The sequence below is a fragment of the Halichoeres trimaculatus genome, unplaced genomic scaffold (assembly GCF_033239565.1).
Source record: "Halichoeres trimaculatus isolate MK-OKI-2021-1 unplaced genomic scaffold, fHalTri1.1 fHalTri1_scaffold_9, whole genome shotgun sequence".
Taxonomy (NCBI): domain Eukaryota; kingdom Metazoa; phylum Chordata; class Actinopteri; order Labriformes; family Labridae; genus Halichoeres; species Halichoeres trimaculatus.
In genome coordinates this window covers 1,182,795-1,199,591 of record NW_027437188.1, presented here as the reverse complement: position 1 = coordinate 1,199,591, position 16,797 = coordinate 1,182,795, and the positions used below count along the sequence as shown (strand labels likewise).

The following is a 16,797-nucleotide window of genomic DNA, read 5'->3' as shown; positions in this document are numbered from 1 at the left end:
AGTGTATGAGGTGATCCTCATGATGTTTGATAAATGTCTTTAGAAACAGTCCGGGCTCCAGAGCCACAGCTCAAACCTCTGATCTGTTCTTCCAGACGGCTCCCAGGTTGAACTCCAGATGATGAACCACACACCAAGGCCTGGACCTTCCAACTCCTCTTCCACCTCTCCCATCCTCCAATCACACAACAGCAGACAGCGCTCTGCCTAAGCCTAAGTGCTTCCGGTTGAAAAAATTCAAAAAGAAATAAAAATCAAGCAAAACTAATTGATATATTTATGTTTATATATTATATTTTTGGGATTAATACTGTTGCTGTTTGAATATTCTGATTTTATATATGAGGCCAAGGAATAACAAATGTTTTGGGTGCGTTTTTTATGCACCTTGTGTGTCTTTTGTGCTTTGTTTGGGAACATGACCAAGACGACATGAGGGAAGAGCCAGAAGGAGATGATTGTTGATGAAAACAGTGGTTGCTATTGCCTCTTCACTCCCTGCTTTTTCCTCCTCTGCTTGACGTATGGCTGGCTAACACTAACTGCTGGGGTTGGAGGGTTGTTATGGTAGGATGAGGGAGTGTTGAGTGAAAGCTAAAGGTATGTAGGACGGCTGTTGAGAGGTAGGAAGATGAGGAGGAACATGGGACGGCTCTGGCTTCATGTTTTAGTCAAAGAGGGAGTCCTGGCATTAGAAAAGCCCTGATGCTGCAGACAGACAGGAACACAGTATGTGTGCAGGGTTCAGAAACGTGACAGGGAGACTACATAGAGCGGCAGATTCATCACCCCAGGTGCTTGTGCCTTCCTTCTGGGCTAATTTATCTGTAATTGGTGAGATGAAAAACCATGACACTCTGCACAGAATGAGTCGAGTTGGGTGAAGATAGGAAGCGGTCGCCTCCCGTTTGCTTCAGTTTGTTCATTGAGAACCACGAGCTTTTAATTCCCCCTCTTCTCACCTCCTCCTGCTCCTCCTGCTTGTTGATATTCACGGATATAAGCTTCTGTTCTGCTTTGACTGAACTGGTCTGATGGCTACACCTGATGAGGGATCAGATCCTTATGTTTTTTTTAATATTCAGAAAATATCCCTTCATCTGCGTGGTGTCTTGTAAAATTGTATAAATGAGGAGAAATAACAGGCTTTGAGAATCTAAAGCAACACCTGAACAAATGATGAGAGTAAAACTCGGCAAAATACGAGCCTAAATACTTTTCTTGTATTTCAAAGCTGGTGCATGTCAGAATCAGTCCAAGGCTGTGGTTTAAACTGCACTGTGTGTCTTTGATAAGGAAATCATTACATGTATTCCAGGATTTCATAATATATCTTTATAAATGTCAAACTTTTAATACCAAACATCATGACAACGCACAACAAAACCGCTCAGAAGAAAAAAAAATTGCCTCAGTTATTTAGCGGCCACTGTTGGTCTTCATAACGCATAAGGGATTTTCTCATTTCTCCAAAGTGACCTGAGTAAAGTTGAACAGATTTTTTGTATAAGTGGATAAAACTTTGAACTGTTGTGTTAATCATGATAAATACTTGATTTGTCTGACAAAGCTCTGACTTACTGGTTCTAATTTAAATCGTTTCATGGGTGGAAATACTTTGAGAAAGTATCCTGGGAGACACACATTGCTGAAACCTTAATTACATTTATTAAAAAAGTGCTTTAATCATGAATTTTTCTAAATGTTGAATGAGTTCAGGATAATGGAGCCAAAAGACCAGTTCTACAAAATGACGCCTCTCTCTTACTCTGACCAAAGACTAATCCTGAAAAGTTGAAAACTTTAAGAGCCTAGCCTCCTAGTGTTTTCTGTTATGTGTCCATGTGCTTTGTCAGATAGCAATAAAGCAGAGAAGTTTGGAAAATACCAGAATACCTCCTAAGAGTTTAGACTTTGTGGCCATTTCTGAAATTTCCCAGCAGCACCTGAATGCCTCTTCCTTCTGTACCTGTATAGGCTTTATTCAAACCAAATCCTCTTTGATTTACAGATGCACTCCTGTTCGCCACTTACTATACGCAGCACACCAATGTATGATTACGCCAACACACTAAAAATAAGATAATAAAGATTTGAAAAAGGAAATTCAAGCTAAGCATTGTTTGAGTCTTCAATCCACCTCATCTGTGTGTTTTCCCCAAAGGGCATCCTTTTGAATAACGTTTAACATTTCCATCAATGTCTCCCTCAGTTTGATCAACACATCTGTGATCAGGTTAGTCATAATGATGGGATTAATCTGAATGATGCTTTAATTTTAACAACTAAAGGTGTAACTTTGACCGCAGAGGGCGCCAAAATCACTCAAACTGAAATCCTGCAAAAGCACAAAAGAGGGCTCAACTGACCTCTGTCCCTAGGGCGATGTGATCTGACAAATCACAGATATGGAGCCTCGTTTGTTTTCTAGATCACAAGAGAATTATCCCAGTTTTGCAAGAAGCTCTGTTATCCTGATTTAAGAAGAAAATCCAGCTGAGACCTTAACAGAACAACGTGAGATTAATCTATGATGAGAAACAGAAAGAGAAGCATGTCCAGTCTGAGCCTTCGTAGAAACCAGGTCTCACTATTAAAAGAATTACTTTGTCTTGAGTCCTGTCTTTTGGGGCAGTGTAGGCACAATGTGTGTAACTGTCATGGTCAGAAACAGCCACCAGGTGTCGCCCCTGGTGTTCAAACTTGCAGGGGGATCAGTTTTCACCTGCATCCTCCTAAGGACTTGGTGAACCCTCCTATCCTGTATTTCTAGGAAACAAACCATAGGCATGAAGTTGGAGGTAAACAGTGAGTCACCTGGCACACTGATGGCAGGTTATACCTCACATGTTCAGGTGTGTCTGTGCAATTTACACAGTGGCCCTCTGTGTATGGGCATGTACTCACAGACAGATTAGTGTTGATGAAAACTTAGTTTTCACATAAGAACAAAGATCCAGTGGAGGGTTGAGACTGTTAAAGGCCTTTGTGTCTTTGAAGTAGCAGCATGCATTAAAACTCCCCCTGAAGGACGTTTCAGTGAACAAACAACACGTTCTTGGTACCCCTTCAGGAGTTATATCACAGCTCAGTCAGAACAGTTCTGACAAAAGCTACGTTTGAGTTCACATTTCTCTAACGTGCCGATCCTCCTGACGGGTTTTAGGGATTTTGAATCACTGTATTTCTCTGATGTCACAATGAGCAGTCCTTTGTCCCCTTGTCAGCAACTTTTCAGCCTGTGTCAAAACAAACCTCAGTGAACTTGTCCCCTAACAATATTTCAGTATTGAGAAACATCACGCATGTAATATTATTGCCGCGCTCTGATTGGCTGCTGCAGGACTCTAGCTCAGCCCTCAGCCAATGAGGAGGCAGCGTTGTTTTTGTGCGCCGCTGCTGCGCTGCTATAAAGCTGCAGAAATGAGGGATGATGAGAGTAGAAAGAGTGATTCAAATAAACCAAAGACTTGTCTTTCATGTGGTTCTTCCAGCGCTGCTTTGTTTGTCTTTAGTCAAGGGACGTTTGGACGAGCTAAGGAGGATCTGGGAGAGGACTGAGCGGGTCTGACTGTGCCCTGAAACAACGGACTCAGGTAGGATGTCAGCACCAAGGATGCTCCACACATCGCGCGACTGGAGGAGATGTGGATTAATTTTTGAGATATCACACAGAATAAAACACTGTCTGTCACTAACAGAGCCTTCATTTCAAAGTCTTTTCCTGTTTAACTTAGGGTTTATTTCCGCCTGTGCTGTCTTTGTTGAATGGCTGCTCAGAGGAAGCTGCAACAGCCCGCAGCATCAACTTTAAGCCTGTCATTGTTTTTAATCCACTCAGCCCGTTCCTCTCTTCTGATCAGAAATATACACCTACACACAGCCGATTAGATTATAAAAGATTACATTGACCTTAATCTTTTTTATAGTCACCCAGATTATAGCTACCTTTTTCCATTTTTCTTTTTATACACCCAGGCGCTTCAAAGGTGTGATTGAAAGTGTGAAATAAGTTTATATTTCATAGAGATAGTTGTGTGGCTGCACATTTAAAGTCAATCCTCGTGTCTTTAAAAGCTTCCTCCATTGCCTGTTGTTGTTGCCAGTTAACTGTCTTTGTTTCAGCAGCGAGATGATGGCAAGTCCCTTTACTGTTGATGATACTGAACAGCTGAGCGTCTATTGCGCGTAAATGCGACAAGTTACCGAGAAACGACCAGCTCATTTCCGGAACGGTGTAGAAACTGCCTAGCAGGCCTATTTGTTCTTTTAGATAAAGAAGCCAAGTTCGATAAATTTGGTTAAAATAACTATTAAATCCTCCCCACAGTCTAAGTGCAACATTCACCTTGGAGTAAACAAAACAAAACAAAACAAAACGAAAAAAATCAACTAAAAAGCATGCAAGTATGACAAAATGCAGCCATACTTTTTTGCAAATACGTTTTTTTTAACTATTAAGCTTGATGTTAAGGTTTTCTCCAAATTCAAAAATAAAAATATCAGCTTGGTAATAGACTATTTAATCTAAGGACAAGAGGGTAAAAAGAACAGAACGTATAATTAAACAAAACGTTATACTGACAAATACTTTTCCATGGAAAATGTAAGTTTCAAGAGATTTTTAAGACCAAATTAAACGACAGTTCGTTCCAATTTGGCAAACTCAGTTCAAAATGTATAAAGTCAAAGTAAATTAAGGAAAATGTTTTGTCCTCTCAGGTGTACTGACGGGATATTCAGTTTGAGTCGTAGTTTTCTTCTTTCTTGCATTTATTCTGCTTTTTCTGCAAGTAGCCTACTTTTGAAATGGATACAGAATTTAGACTTTTGCTTTAACTTAATACACGAAAAAAAATGAAACAAATCATTCCATTGAACCTTTACTTTGAAACAAACCACCGGAAGTGTCCAACGTTTGTTGGCGCTAACTGGACTCTGGTGGGAGGAGATTGGAGATGCAGATCGGAGTAGGTGGAGGGATGAGGGGGGTGTATTGTGCGGATGATTTCAGTCCAGTTCAGACCAGTTCTAGAGCTGCTCCTCATTTTCCGCAATATACTTTATCTTATTGTTCTCGGCTGTTTAAGAAACTGTTTGAACAAACGACTTTCAGGGAAAGTGTGGAGTCTGTGTGTTTCATGTTAGCTCTTTGTACCTTTTTCCCCATCAAAGGTTTGGTGGTGGTGAGACAAGTTTTACTCAGACGAAAAAGAAGCTATGTCATTTACCACAGTAAGGAATAATGTAGGCTGATTATGAATATTTTTTAAAAGGTATAGCTTCAATGCTACAACACAAAATAAAAAGAGCAGAACAACATCGTAATTCCATTGTGGATGTCACATAACCCATTGTTTATTCCTTTACAGTAAGAAGTTTTGTAATGCATTTTCCCTTTTCTAATAGTAAGTCTTAATGTGAATTTGATTGATTGTTTACATTGATTTTAATGCTCATTTCCACTCGTCTATGTTTGTAAACCGTCTCATTTTGCTAACAATCATTAGACAACCCGCTGTCTAATGTTAAATGATGTTAAATGCTACGGAGCCTCGCGCCGCACTGGTTCGAACCGGCTGGAGCTTGCGGTACATTCAGGGGCAGCACCGTTTCCTGTAAACACAACCGTGTTTTCACCACAGTGGGCTGGGCACACTGGACATGGGTGTACTTGAAACTTTTTCTCTTTATATTTACACACAAACAAGGAAAATTAGTAAGTAGTTATGCCTTATCAAATTATCTCATTACACACCCAGTTATGAAAACTTAACAGTTTTAATTACAGACGACACTTGTCGACGACATTTTGAAAGCTTGATTAGAGAAAATATGATTTAGGTCGAAACATCAAACACGGAGCATTTAGGGTCGTTTTTCATTGTAAAAACTCGGAACAAACAACATTTCCTCGTCCACACTTTGTCTTCCCCCACCGCCTCTAAATGCAACATCAACCTCACGTGCGGCTGCTGCACAAGCTGTGTCACCAGCAGCCAATGAAGGAAGAGCTCCTAAAGCCACCAGCCAATCAATTAAAGCAGGGGTGGGGTTTATCATATTCATAGGCGGGGTTTGCAGCTGAAAGGCCTCAGCTGTTCTCTGTTTATGTAGTTGATCCTCATCGTGGTGAACATCAGCTCAGACAAAGAAATGTACCTACAACAAGCACGGAGAGTCACTAAAACACTCTATTGTGAACCCAAGCGGTTTGAAACAGCTGATGATTCGGAGGATTGGACCATGGCTTTGTTCTCCAATAGTGGTTCCAGAAATTAAATGCAGAAATACAGTTGAAACATGGAAAAACAAGCCTAACAAAGACAGGTTGATACAGTATCCTGAAAAAAGTTATTATCAGTTCCCCATCTTGTCTTGCAGGTCTTTTTTTACCACCCCCAGACTAACCAGTAGCCTAAAGTTCTACCTCTGATCCAGCTGAGATGGCTCCCACCTTGGCAACAGCCTTCTCCCGCCGTTGGTGGATGGCGGTGACGGCGGTCATTGAGAACCTGCTTTTCTCTGCCGTGCTGCTGGGCTGGGGTTCCCTACTCATCATGCTGAAGTCTGAGGGCTTCTACTCATACCTGTGCAAAGCACCAGGTGGGTCAACTGTTTTCATATTAAAAAGACAGAAAGATGATGGAGGAGGAAGGTAGCAAGAAATACGTGCTAAAAAGTTATGTATAGTATACTATACTATACTATACTATACTATACATATCTTTTTAAATTTCTTAGTTTAGTTTAAAAAATAAAATGCCTACATTTCCCATGATGCATTTCTGAATTCTGTAAATTCAATCTGAGATTCATCTGTTTCCAGTAATTTGTAGAAAAACTGCATGAGTAGTGTCTGTTAGGTTGTTGAAAGGTTTGTTTATGGGATAAAAGAAGAATTTCATGCAGGTTTAGTGGGAAGTTAGAGTAAAAAGAAAGCGTTCATCTGGCTGCTTCAGGGTTGTTGGTATTGAATGGGTTATAATAAAAATGGAACAAAGGGATTTTAGAGGCAAAAGGTGAAAGATTTAACTTTAAAAACAGCATCTCAACAATTTGCCGTACTCATTCATTTTATTAAAGTTTCATTTCCTTGAGGAGGTCAGTGACCTGAATGTAAGAAAACAAACTAGATTCCTATTGATCCAGCTGTGAGGTCTCCTCACTCAGATCACATCAATACAGCAGCAGCAGCAGGCTGCCTCTGAACAACCCTCAAAGCAGTGTTGAAGTGCTCCCGTAGTGCACACCAAACCAACACATGGATCACATCAGGTCATTTCATTGTTATTTATTCTGATCTTAGTTACCTTTGATCAAAAGGAGCTGCTCCACTCAGAGAGTATCTATTCGTCTGGTTTGATGGCACAAAATTGCTTCTGAATCTGAATCAGATGATGCCTTCCTTCCTTTAAGAATGATTTTATTACTACAAGCAATGCAGATCCTTTGAACAGAACACAGAAACACTGAAACAACAGTTCATCATCGTTTTTTTTACATCATGACGGGAGTTTTGTGGCTGTCTCTATCTTCATGTAAGCAGACTGAACTGTGAATGAGTCCATTCATGTCTTCATCCTCCACAGTGCTGATCACACAGGCTGACTTTGTTTCTTTGATCTACTGATTGAGTCTCTGTCGGCGTGTTTTTCTCTTTGTTTCCTACAAAGACACAGTGATGAAAGCCCTGCAGGGTTAATATGTGATTATGAGGCCTTTTACATCCACTCCAACTGTCATATGACGCTATCTGAGGGCACTGTCATTGGCCTCATTAACACCTCTGTGTGTTAAACTGAAATCCTCTAATACTAAGTGCTGCTTTGTTACAGCATTGCAGATTGAATTGCTATCATTTTGCTGCTTCTAGAGGTGAGTAGTAACTGGGAAGACTTGAAATTATAAAAATTGTCAATGATGTCAGCACAGGTAAAGGTAAAATAACATAAACAAATAACTATGTTGGACCTCTGCTAACGTCAGTTGGCCATTTAGCTCACCCTACTAAATGAGCTGCACAGAATGACAGAAGAGGCTCAAAGCTTGTTCACCTTGCTTTGAAAAAAAAGTTTGTTATTTTCCTGTTTCCTGTTAGCATAACTTATCATTTCTCATTTTCCAGCTACTTACTGGTTACTAAAGAGGGCTTTAAAGCAAAATACTGGCATACTGGAAATACTCACTTGATCTGCCAAACAACAAACAAGCAAAGGGGCAATGTGATGGAGATCAGGAGGGCTTTAAAAACTCCTGTCAAACAGCGACATTCACCTGTCGGTCAACTCAACCACACCCTCAGCTATGCTAATTTTATGCAAAATTCCTTGTATAACCCCTCCTTCTAATATCTTTAGAAGATGTTGGAGAATTTGGCTACTTAATGAGGCTGTAGACAAGTTGACTTTTTGTATAAAAGTTGGGTTTACTGGTATGGATGTCAGTGGGGTTTCCTGGGCTTTTGAAGCCAGCCTCAAGTGGATACTTGAGGTACTGCTTCTTTTTGGCTTATTTTTGCCTATTGTCAGTAAAACTGGAGAATTATTAAATATGTTGATCTGATTTAAACAAGGCTTCATATTCATGTCTGTTTACACTATGTGCTGGTTTTCATTTGCTGATTAATCAACACAATTGAATGACAGCAGATTCTGTCTAAAGCTTGAATAAACTCAACGTTCACCTTGAATTAAAGCTTATGACCTTTATTATGCCAGCCTTTTTATCTGATTGGATTATATCTTTCTTTTGTGGGTGACTTTTTGATCTGACCCCATCCTAATCCCCACAGGTCTATATTTTCTCATCCCTCTCCCCTGCCCTATTGAGCACTGTTAAATCCGCAGCCCTGGTGTTAACTCGTAGAGCTGAAAACCAGGTCAAGTACGTGCAACGTACAACACTTTGTTCAGGTCAAGCAGGTGCAGTCTAAGTTGTTTTTCAAGGTGAAGTCTGAGGATTTCTGTCATGTTTGTCTGTCCTCAGGGAAAACATGCAAATGTGCAGCATTGCTCTGCTTCTTGTGTGCCGAGGAGACGTCTGCTGAGTCATGATGCTATTGACATCTGTAGCAAACTTTGCTGACAGTGGAAACTTGCAATGACCCTGTTGTCATTGAGATATTTCAGTTGTGTTTTCTCCTTAAACTCTTAAACCCTGTTTGTTTTCTAAAGTTGAAAACCATGCGGAGTGTAACTTGTTATATGACGATGCCTAGTTGTATTACAGGTTTAAATCCACTAACAAAGGAAGGTGAGAGCTAAACTATCTATCTACTTTTGCTATATTTTCATTTTTATGATGGCATGTAACACCAAAGGTTTAATATGTAATAGGCAGGAAATGTGGTAGTGGTGGTGGTGGTGGGGCTGGGGTGGGGTAGCGCTACAGGTTTGATGAATCAACGTGTTTTGCAACCTTTCAGAGCTCAAGCTCATGATCCCCAGTGTGTTTATGATACACAGTTGTTTTTCAGCTGCTCTCTCACAGCTGTGCTGGGGTTGCTCTGGTAGTGTGACGTTTGTGTGGGGTTTATGTTCTCCTCACAGTCAAAGAAGAAAAAAACACATAACTCTGTCTCACTCATCAGCTGCCTTCACCGTCCATTGTCTCAGGTTCATCTCATGACATTTAGTGTGAGCTGAACATGGCTGAGGAAAAGCTCAGTAGGTTTTTAATACAGCCATCATTTGAGCCCAGTTTCTTTGACTTAAAGACGACTATATCCCCCAAAATATCTCTAATAACAAAAGAAAGAGCCTTTCTTTAAGGCAGTCACACCTGCAGCATATTTGTATATTTACCCACTTTTCTACGGATGAGACCTGTTTACAGTGGAAGCTAAAGCCAGTAACTGTTTTATATCAGCCGAAAGGATTACCCCTTGTTGGTGTTGTTGTTGTGACTTGGTTTTGTCTGCAACATTGACATTTCTGTCCTCTGAAGCCAAGGAAACCAAACTCTTAGTACATATGCGTCATCCTTTAACAAGGTAACCCTGAAAGAGGCAGCTCTGTTTGACAGCGGTGCTCAGTGCAGAAGAGCGGCTTTAGGAAGGAATTCAGTGAAGAGTGTAAATGAAGCAGTGTTGACATTGGGAAACACTGAGGTAGGGCAGGTGAAGACAGCCTGTACACCCTCCAGTGTGTTTGTTTGTTTCTGAAGTCTTTGTTTTCCATTATTGACTCAGGTCCTCTGATTAGTCAGCAGACGATGAGGCTTGGGAACCAATGCTGCTGCAGTTTGACCTGCAGTCTGCACTTAATGCTCCCATCCACCTCAAACATCAGCCTGTGAAAGTAAAGCCTATAATCTTCAGGTTGTCACTTGGGTGTACCTGAGAAAAGCAAAAACACACACACACACACACACACACACACACACACACACACACACACACACACACACACACACACACACACACACACACACACACACACACACACACACAATGAAAAGTCCTGACAATGTCCAGACTTGTCCAGGCGGGCTGTGTGTGAAAACACGTGGAGATGAATGTGCCATAAACTCGATGTTTAGATTTTACTGCAGCATCCTTTTCCCTCTACCTGCTGATGGGGGGATCTCTCACCTCAATGCTCTGTGTGTGAATCAGCAACTCTAAAAAATGTTGTTGGCAGGTTGTCCTGAAAGTTTACAGTATTTATTTACAGTGCTTGTATAAATAAAGGCCATATGGCTCTAATAAAAGCTCACAGATCATTACAGCTCACAGGCACCCTTGTATTGCATTCAGTCAGGTTTGTTTTTACCTCCACCATCAAACACACCCCTCAGTGAATTTATGGGCCAAACAGCAGAGCATGCATCAGATGTTCATCAAGCTACCTGTTACCTTTCACCCACATATCCTCACGTCAACTTTCTGCACCAGGATGCATTTACTATACCATAATAGCTTCCTGTTGTGCCTTCTCAGCCCACAGAGCAGCAGCGACCCCTCCTCCACTCCCTTCTCTAACCTTACACTGCCTGAATAGAAGCAGAGATCATCATCACACCCTCCTATGGGAACACAACAGGCCTGCGGAGCAGATTTTCTGTCCTCTTGTTCTGTTGGATGCAGCACAGACTTGAGCTGTTGCCTGCAGAACTGTGATTAAGAAAAACACTCAATGACTAAGTCTTTCATGCCGTCCCCCCTCCTCCAGATATCAAATGTGGTGTGAGTGTGTCTCAGTTGCTTTCACAGAGTTTGACCAGAAACAAGTGGAGGTGAGCCAGGAGTTGTTTTCTTTGTCTGCTGTCGATCCGTGTGTTGATATCAGCAGAGTTTCACTCCAGGCAACAGTCTAATAGACCGAAATAGACTCCACATGAACTCGTTGGACTGTGTTTACTAGGCTCAGTCGCGTGTGTTTGGTTGGAAGTATGACAGAGAGTTCCCCTCCAACGTGCACGCAGGGGTTCAGTTCTGACTATTTCTGGCACCTGTTTACCCCGGATTGTGTTGTTTTCCCTCCGATTTGTTTACTCGACCTTTAATAAGTCTCCTGGCTTTTAAATGAGCAGCTCAGCACTGAGAGAGGGAAGGCTGAACGTCCAAACTCAAGCCTCTGAGAGTAACATTAGAAATGCGCTCCATTGAAATACCTGGAAGCATTAATTTTAGATCACGCCCTGACCTTTTGGAGCGAGATGTCTGTCGTTTTATCAGGTCATGCTTTCATAACCAACTTCCTGTTCAGAGAAAAGGCTTTTCATGCAAAACAGATACCAAAAACACACGTTAATATGTCATAAACACACATACTGAGTTATTCCAGTGTGTCATTTGTACACCAACAAAAAAATGTATCTACCTGCTTAGCTCTGGGCTCCGTATTTACATTTGAAAGGAGAGATTTAGATCGCTTATTAGTTAGCTTATTAGTTAGCTGAAGTTGATACTCCTCCTTTCTAATGAGCCACAAAAACAAATAGAGCACCAGTTTAAAGATTGGTAATTAATACATTTCTTCCAAGCCTGAAACAGACAAAAACACAGGAATGCATACTGTACTTACTGACTGTTAGAGGAAGCAAAAGGAAAAGCTTATTTATCTTTTTAAATAATCTACTTAAACTGAATAAGACAGAACCAGCAAAGAGATTAGATGTACTATTTTGTCCACAGGGGGCGCCAAAATCAACACGAAGTCCAAGTTCTCCACATGAAAACGTAAAAATTGGGGCAAGTCAGAAGACAAAGAAAGTATTGTGTAATGTATTAAAATATTGTGTGTTGCCTCATGACTCCAACATTTAGTTTAAACAAAGTAAATGCTTGCTAGCTAGCTAAGGTTAGCATTATAACATGCTATTCAGCGTTAACTTTGTGCACTAGCATGCTAACTTAACACAGAGGACAGACAGTTAAAGTTAATAGAGATTATATTGGATCAACAGGCATGGCAACAACAACCCGAACATTACTCAGATCAGATCTCGTCCTTTTAAGTTGACAATCAAAAAAGTTGTACAGGATCACCAGAGTTCATCTTATTTTATCATTTCAATTTGAGAAAGTGGTCAGAGCTGAATGATATCCATTCAGTATTTTTTTTTTTTTTAATTTTTGTAGTCAAATCCTGTAAATTTGAGCTCGGTGTCAGCTGCCCAAAGTCACTTTGAGTTTTTCTATGAAATCCCGCAAAGCTGATAAAATATTTTAATCCAAAGCAAATAAACCTAACAGAGTAAAGCACGTTGTGGAGTACTGACTTACATAACATGAGAAAGAGAGAGAAAAAACATCATTAGGCTGTTTGTGTTGTATGAGCATAAACAGACATGATTACTCTACACCTCCAGGTAAAAAACATCAAAGAGCTGTCCCTGACGTGAGTGTCTGCTGCCCTGAGGATGTTATACAGACACAGAATATCTCTGTAACCTCAGTAGAGCTGCAACATGAGGACAAAGCAATGTTTTCAACTCTGACATTAAAAATCTGACATTTCAAACCCCACAGGAAACGGCACTGGCCTCAACAGTTCGAACATGACCACCCTGGAGCCGGAGGAAGAGTACCTCGAGATGAACGGCTGGCAGATCTGCAAAGACCAGGATGAGATGCTGAACCTGGCCTTCACTGTAGGATCCTTCCTGCTGTCTGCCATCACGCTGCCCATGGGCATTGTCATGGACAAATATGGTCCCAGGAAGCTCCGACTTCTGGGCAGGTGAGACCTGGACAACAGGCACATCAGCCCTCCTCTTGTTTCTGAGTCATAGTTGATGATTTTCTTTGTGTCCCCAGTGCCTGCTTCGCTTTCTCCTGCCTCCTCATCGCCTACGGGGCCAGCGACCCAAACAGTAAGTGACCAGACACATACATCACTTTTACAGCGTCATATGTACTTCAGGAGCACTGTCCTTGTCGCTCAGCCGTGCTCTACAGCACACTGATAGGAAGGCACACGGGTGTATGGCAGATTGATGCAGCCCTGACACATTGATCAATCAAACGGGACATCTAATGCACGTTTCCTCCTGCAGATCTGTCCATCCTGATCTTCTTCGCTCTGGCCATGAATGGGTTTGGAGGCATGTGCATGACCTTCACGTCTCTGACGGTAAGAGATTCACCTGAGAACAGCACTTTAAAAGATTTGAATGCAGAACATGTCTACGTCCATCTTTGAAAACTTTAGTTGGCTCCAGTGGATAAATGTTGTTGGGCGATAACATCAAAAACTTAAGGACAAGAAGGTCAGTGGATATGAAGGGACATCAGAGACCTCGCAGACTGAATGGATGTCTGAAGAGATGAAGGAGTAGGAGGAGGAGGAGAAGGAGGGGAGGGGGCAGCACAGACGATTGAGCGTTTGACACAACACCATTGGGAGTAAAGGATGAGCAGTGATGTGAAGAGATGGAGTGGATCAGGAAGAGCAAGCCGTTGAGCTCATCAGTTAGAGAAAGTGCTGCATCACAGGGGAAGACACGTGCGTGAGAGCAAGAGACAGAGGGAGAGAGTGGTTTATGAAGTGAGCGAGTCTGCATTAGTGATCTATTATTCACCAACTCCTGAACTGCTGCTGCTGCTGCTGCTTGTCTAGGCACAAGCTAAAAAAAGACTGATGCTTATGATTATTTCATCCACACCAAGCACATGGACGCTACGTGTGTGTGTGTGTGTGTGTGTGTGTGTGTGTGTGTGTGTGTGTGTGTGTGTGTGTGTGTGTGTGTGTGTGTGTGTGTGTGTGTGTGTGTGTGTGCGCGCACTGTAGTGAGAGGTGTGTGTCTGCAGAGTGTTCAAAAGGTGAGACAGGACGTGGAGAGATCAACAGGTGTCTGGGAACAACATGCATAGCTTGTATGTTGCTTCTGCAGCTCCGATCATCCCACACATTTTGAGAGAAATTCACTCATCATTACTGAAAAGAGAGTGTCTGGATGTGTGTCCAACCAGGGCTTCTGTAGTGCACATGTTATTGTGGTGTCTTGTGGTTGATAGTTTTCTGAAACAGTGTGGCTCTCAGCCTGAACAGTGAGTCACTTAATCACAAAAGGCACAAAGAGCAGAGACAGTCTGTCGCTGAGAGACAAACAGGAAGCGGCGACTAGGGAACTGAGCGGGTGAGCGCCTCCACCCATACCTCCTCTGCTTCCTATTCAGGCCGCCCACTGGGACTCTGACTGACACACAGCAACACAAAAAAACAGAAGTCGCTCAGCTGGTTTCACCCCCGTCTCCCACCCTCCTCCTCCCATCCCTGTCCTCCTCAGCCCCCACCCCCCACCCCCCAGTCTTCAGTCTGAGCCGGGTTGTTTTTGTTGTCTCTGGTTTCAGCTGCTCCCTCTCTGAGCAAGGCTGGACCTGCTCACGACTGTCAAAACCAGCGTATGCATGGCTACTGTATGTTTCTGTACTCAGCTCTTTGCATGTGTGTGTGTGTGTGTGTGTGTGTGTGTGTGTGTGTGTGTGTGTGTGTGTGTGTGTGTGTGTGTGTGTGTGTGTGTGTGTGTGTGTGTGTGTGTGTGTGTGTTGCTTTAGTTGTGTGGGGTGTCTAACCCGCAGCAGGTTGAGTTACAGCCCCCTGCAGGCCTCCACAAATGTTTCCCTCATACTCCAGCCATGCTGCAGGAATCAGCTGGTCCTGTTCTTCCTGCATGCTGTGATCTAAGTTTGAGAGCTATGGCTTTTAAACAAACGTTAAACATTTAAAGCTCCTGTGAGTTTTTTTTTTAGCTGGTTATAAAACAGACATGAGTGAATGCTGATGCTTCTTAATGAGATTTAAAAGCAGTAACATTCAAGTGGTTTTCATTCAGTGTCAGGCACTCCATTGGAGTTAAATAACCAACGCTAGGAAGCTGACTGTCTCAGCACTGGGCGCCAGAACGGGCTACAAACAAAAAGTAAAGATATAAAATTACCTGTTCATTGAGAGTGGAGTCTGCTTTAAACCCAGAGGTTAGTTTTGTACCGTTATGTACTCTTGTCTCTGGGTCTCTTACTCTGTCCTCTAGGTGAAGGGTCATCACAGAGGTAAACAGCTATTTTTGGAAAGCTGTAACCTTTATTTCTCAGAGAGCAGAGCTCAACGCAGCACAACGGGCATCACAGGTCTTTGAGACTCTGCAGGTCAAAACGCTCCCCAACCTGTGGGAGTGTGCCTCAGTCTTTTAGACTTCATTTAGTCTTCCTCTGGAGTTTCTCTTTGCTGTCTTGCCTAATTACTTTCTTTCCTCCTGTCTTTGTCTCTGGTTCCCTTTGACCAGCCAATGAGCACAAAGCGGGCTTCTTGCCCCTTCCTCCTCTTTCTGCTCTTTATCAGTTTATTTCCTTGCTCCTGTGAATGCACACTCAGCACTCCCTGTCCTGTGTTGGAAAAACAGGGAGTAAAGCTGAGGAGGAGGAGGCAGGGGTGCTTGTTCATGCCTCTCCTCATTCCTTCATTTTTTGTGCTTTTCAACAGCTTCATGTAACAGGGAATCTCCCAAATGTTGTTAAATTGTGTGTTAAGTTACCCTTTCCTGCATATCATGGTTTTTTTGTATTGCTCTCCAAAGATGTTTGTCTTCAACACATGATCTCCTGACATGTTCAGGACATTCAGGCCCTCACATTTCCAGGAACTTGCTGCTCGTATGTTCAACTCTCAAAGGGACCTTATCCGAGTGGATCGCACGCCCACAGCTTGCTAAACTCTTTTTGGTGTGGGTTAAGAGAGGGGGGTGCAGCGGGGTGAACTCATTTTACGTAACGGTGCTGTTTCTGTGATTTTAGCACAACAACATGTTCAAGGATGTTGCTGCACCACAAAAACAACAGAAGACAACATTACACAGGAAAAAGAGGCAGGTAGTAAGAGTGTAAGCGGATAAATCCAGCTCTGACAGAAACCTTACTCACTCTGAGAAGAAGACGTTTCCTGACTTGAATCTGCTGCATTCACACAACCCAGCACGTTGGTGTCATGAGATGAACTCACATCTGCACCAAACTCCTGAAAATGAAGAACTGTACACCCAGGTTTTTTGTGGTAACCTCCTGGTAAAATCTGAGCAAGACGGCAGGTGAGCCTGTGTGAGGACGCAGCAAAATATGGAACGATTGACTACAAGCCAGTGGCTGGATGCTTGTCTCATGTGAATGGTGTGGACTCCAAAGAGTGACACATGTCAGGAGAAAGAATCAGACCTACCGCTTTAAAAGGAGAACAGAGGAGATGGCTGCACAGCCGTGGGCATCTCTGCTGCTTCATCCATCTTGCTGCAAACACTCTCCCAGCTTGTCCTGCCTTCATGACTCATCCCCCTCCCAGTCACCACCCTACCAAGCGT

At 42.4% G+C, this 16,797-nt stretch overlaps 2 protein-coding genes across 5 annotated transcripts in view; both read left to right on the top strand.

Moving 5' to 3' along the window:
• LOC141797651 (unconventional myosin-Ic-like) overlaps positions 1–2,100 on the top strand; it is a 114,365-nt gene extending 112,265 nt beyond the window's left edge. For all 3 annotated transcript variants that reach the window (XM_074679239.1, XM_074679242.1, XM_074679241.1), the window contains one exon: positions 96–2,100. In XM_074679239.1, coding sequence (XP_074535340.1) covers positions 96–122 — 27 coding nt within the window. In that variant the 3' untranslated portion in view covers positions 123–2,100. The remainder of the gene's footprint in view (positions 1–95) is intronic.
• Positions 2,101–3,411: 1,311 nt separating this feature from the next.
• Positions 3,412–16,797, top strand: part of LOC141797678 (large neutral amino acids transporter small subunit 4-like) — a 38,464-nt gene continuing 25,078 nt past the window's right edge. For both annotated transcript variants that reach the window (XM_074679292.1, XM_074679291.1), the window contains exons 1-5: positions 3,412–3,596; positions 6,385–6,606; positions 12,977–13,187; positions 13,265–13,320; positions 13,504–13,580. In XM_074679292.1, coding sequence (XP_074535393.1) covers positions 6,447–6,606; positions 12,977–13,187; positions 13,265–13,320; positions 13,504–13,580 — 504 coding nt within the window. In that variant the 5' untranslated portion in view covers positions 3,412–3,596; positions 6,385–6,446. The remainder of the gene's footprint in view (positions 3,597–6,384; positions 6,607–12,976; positions 13,188–13,264; positions 13,321–13,503; positions 13,581–16,797) is intronic.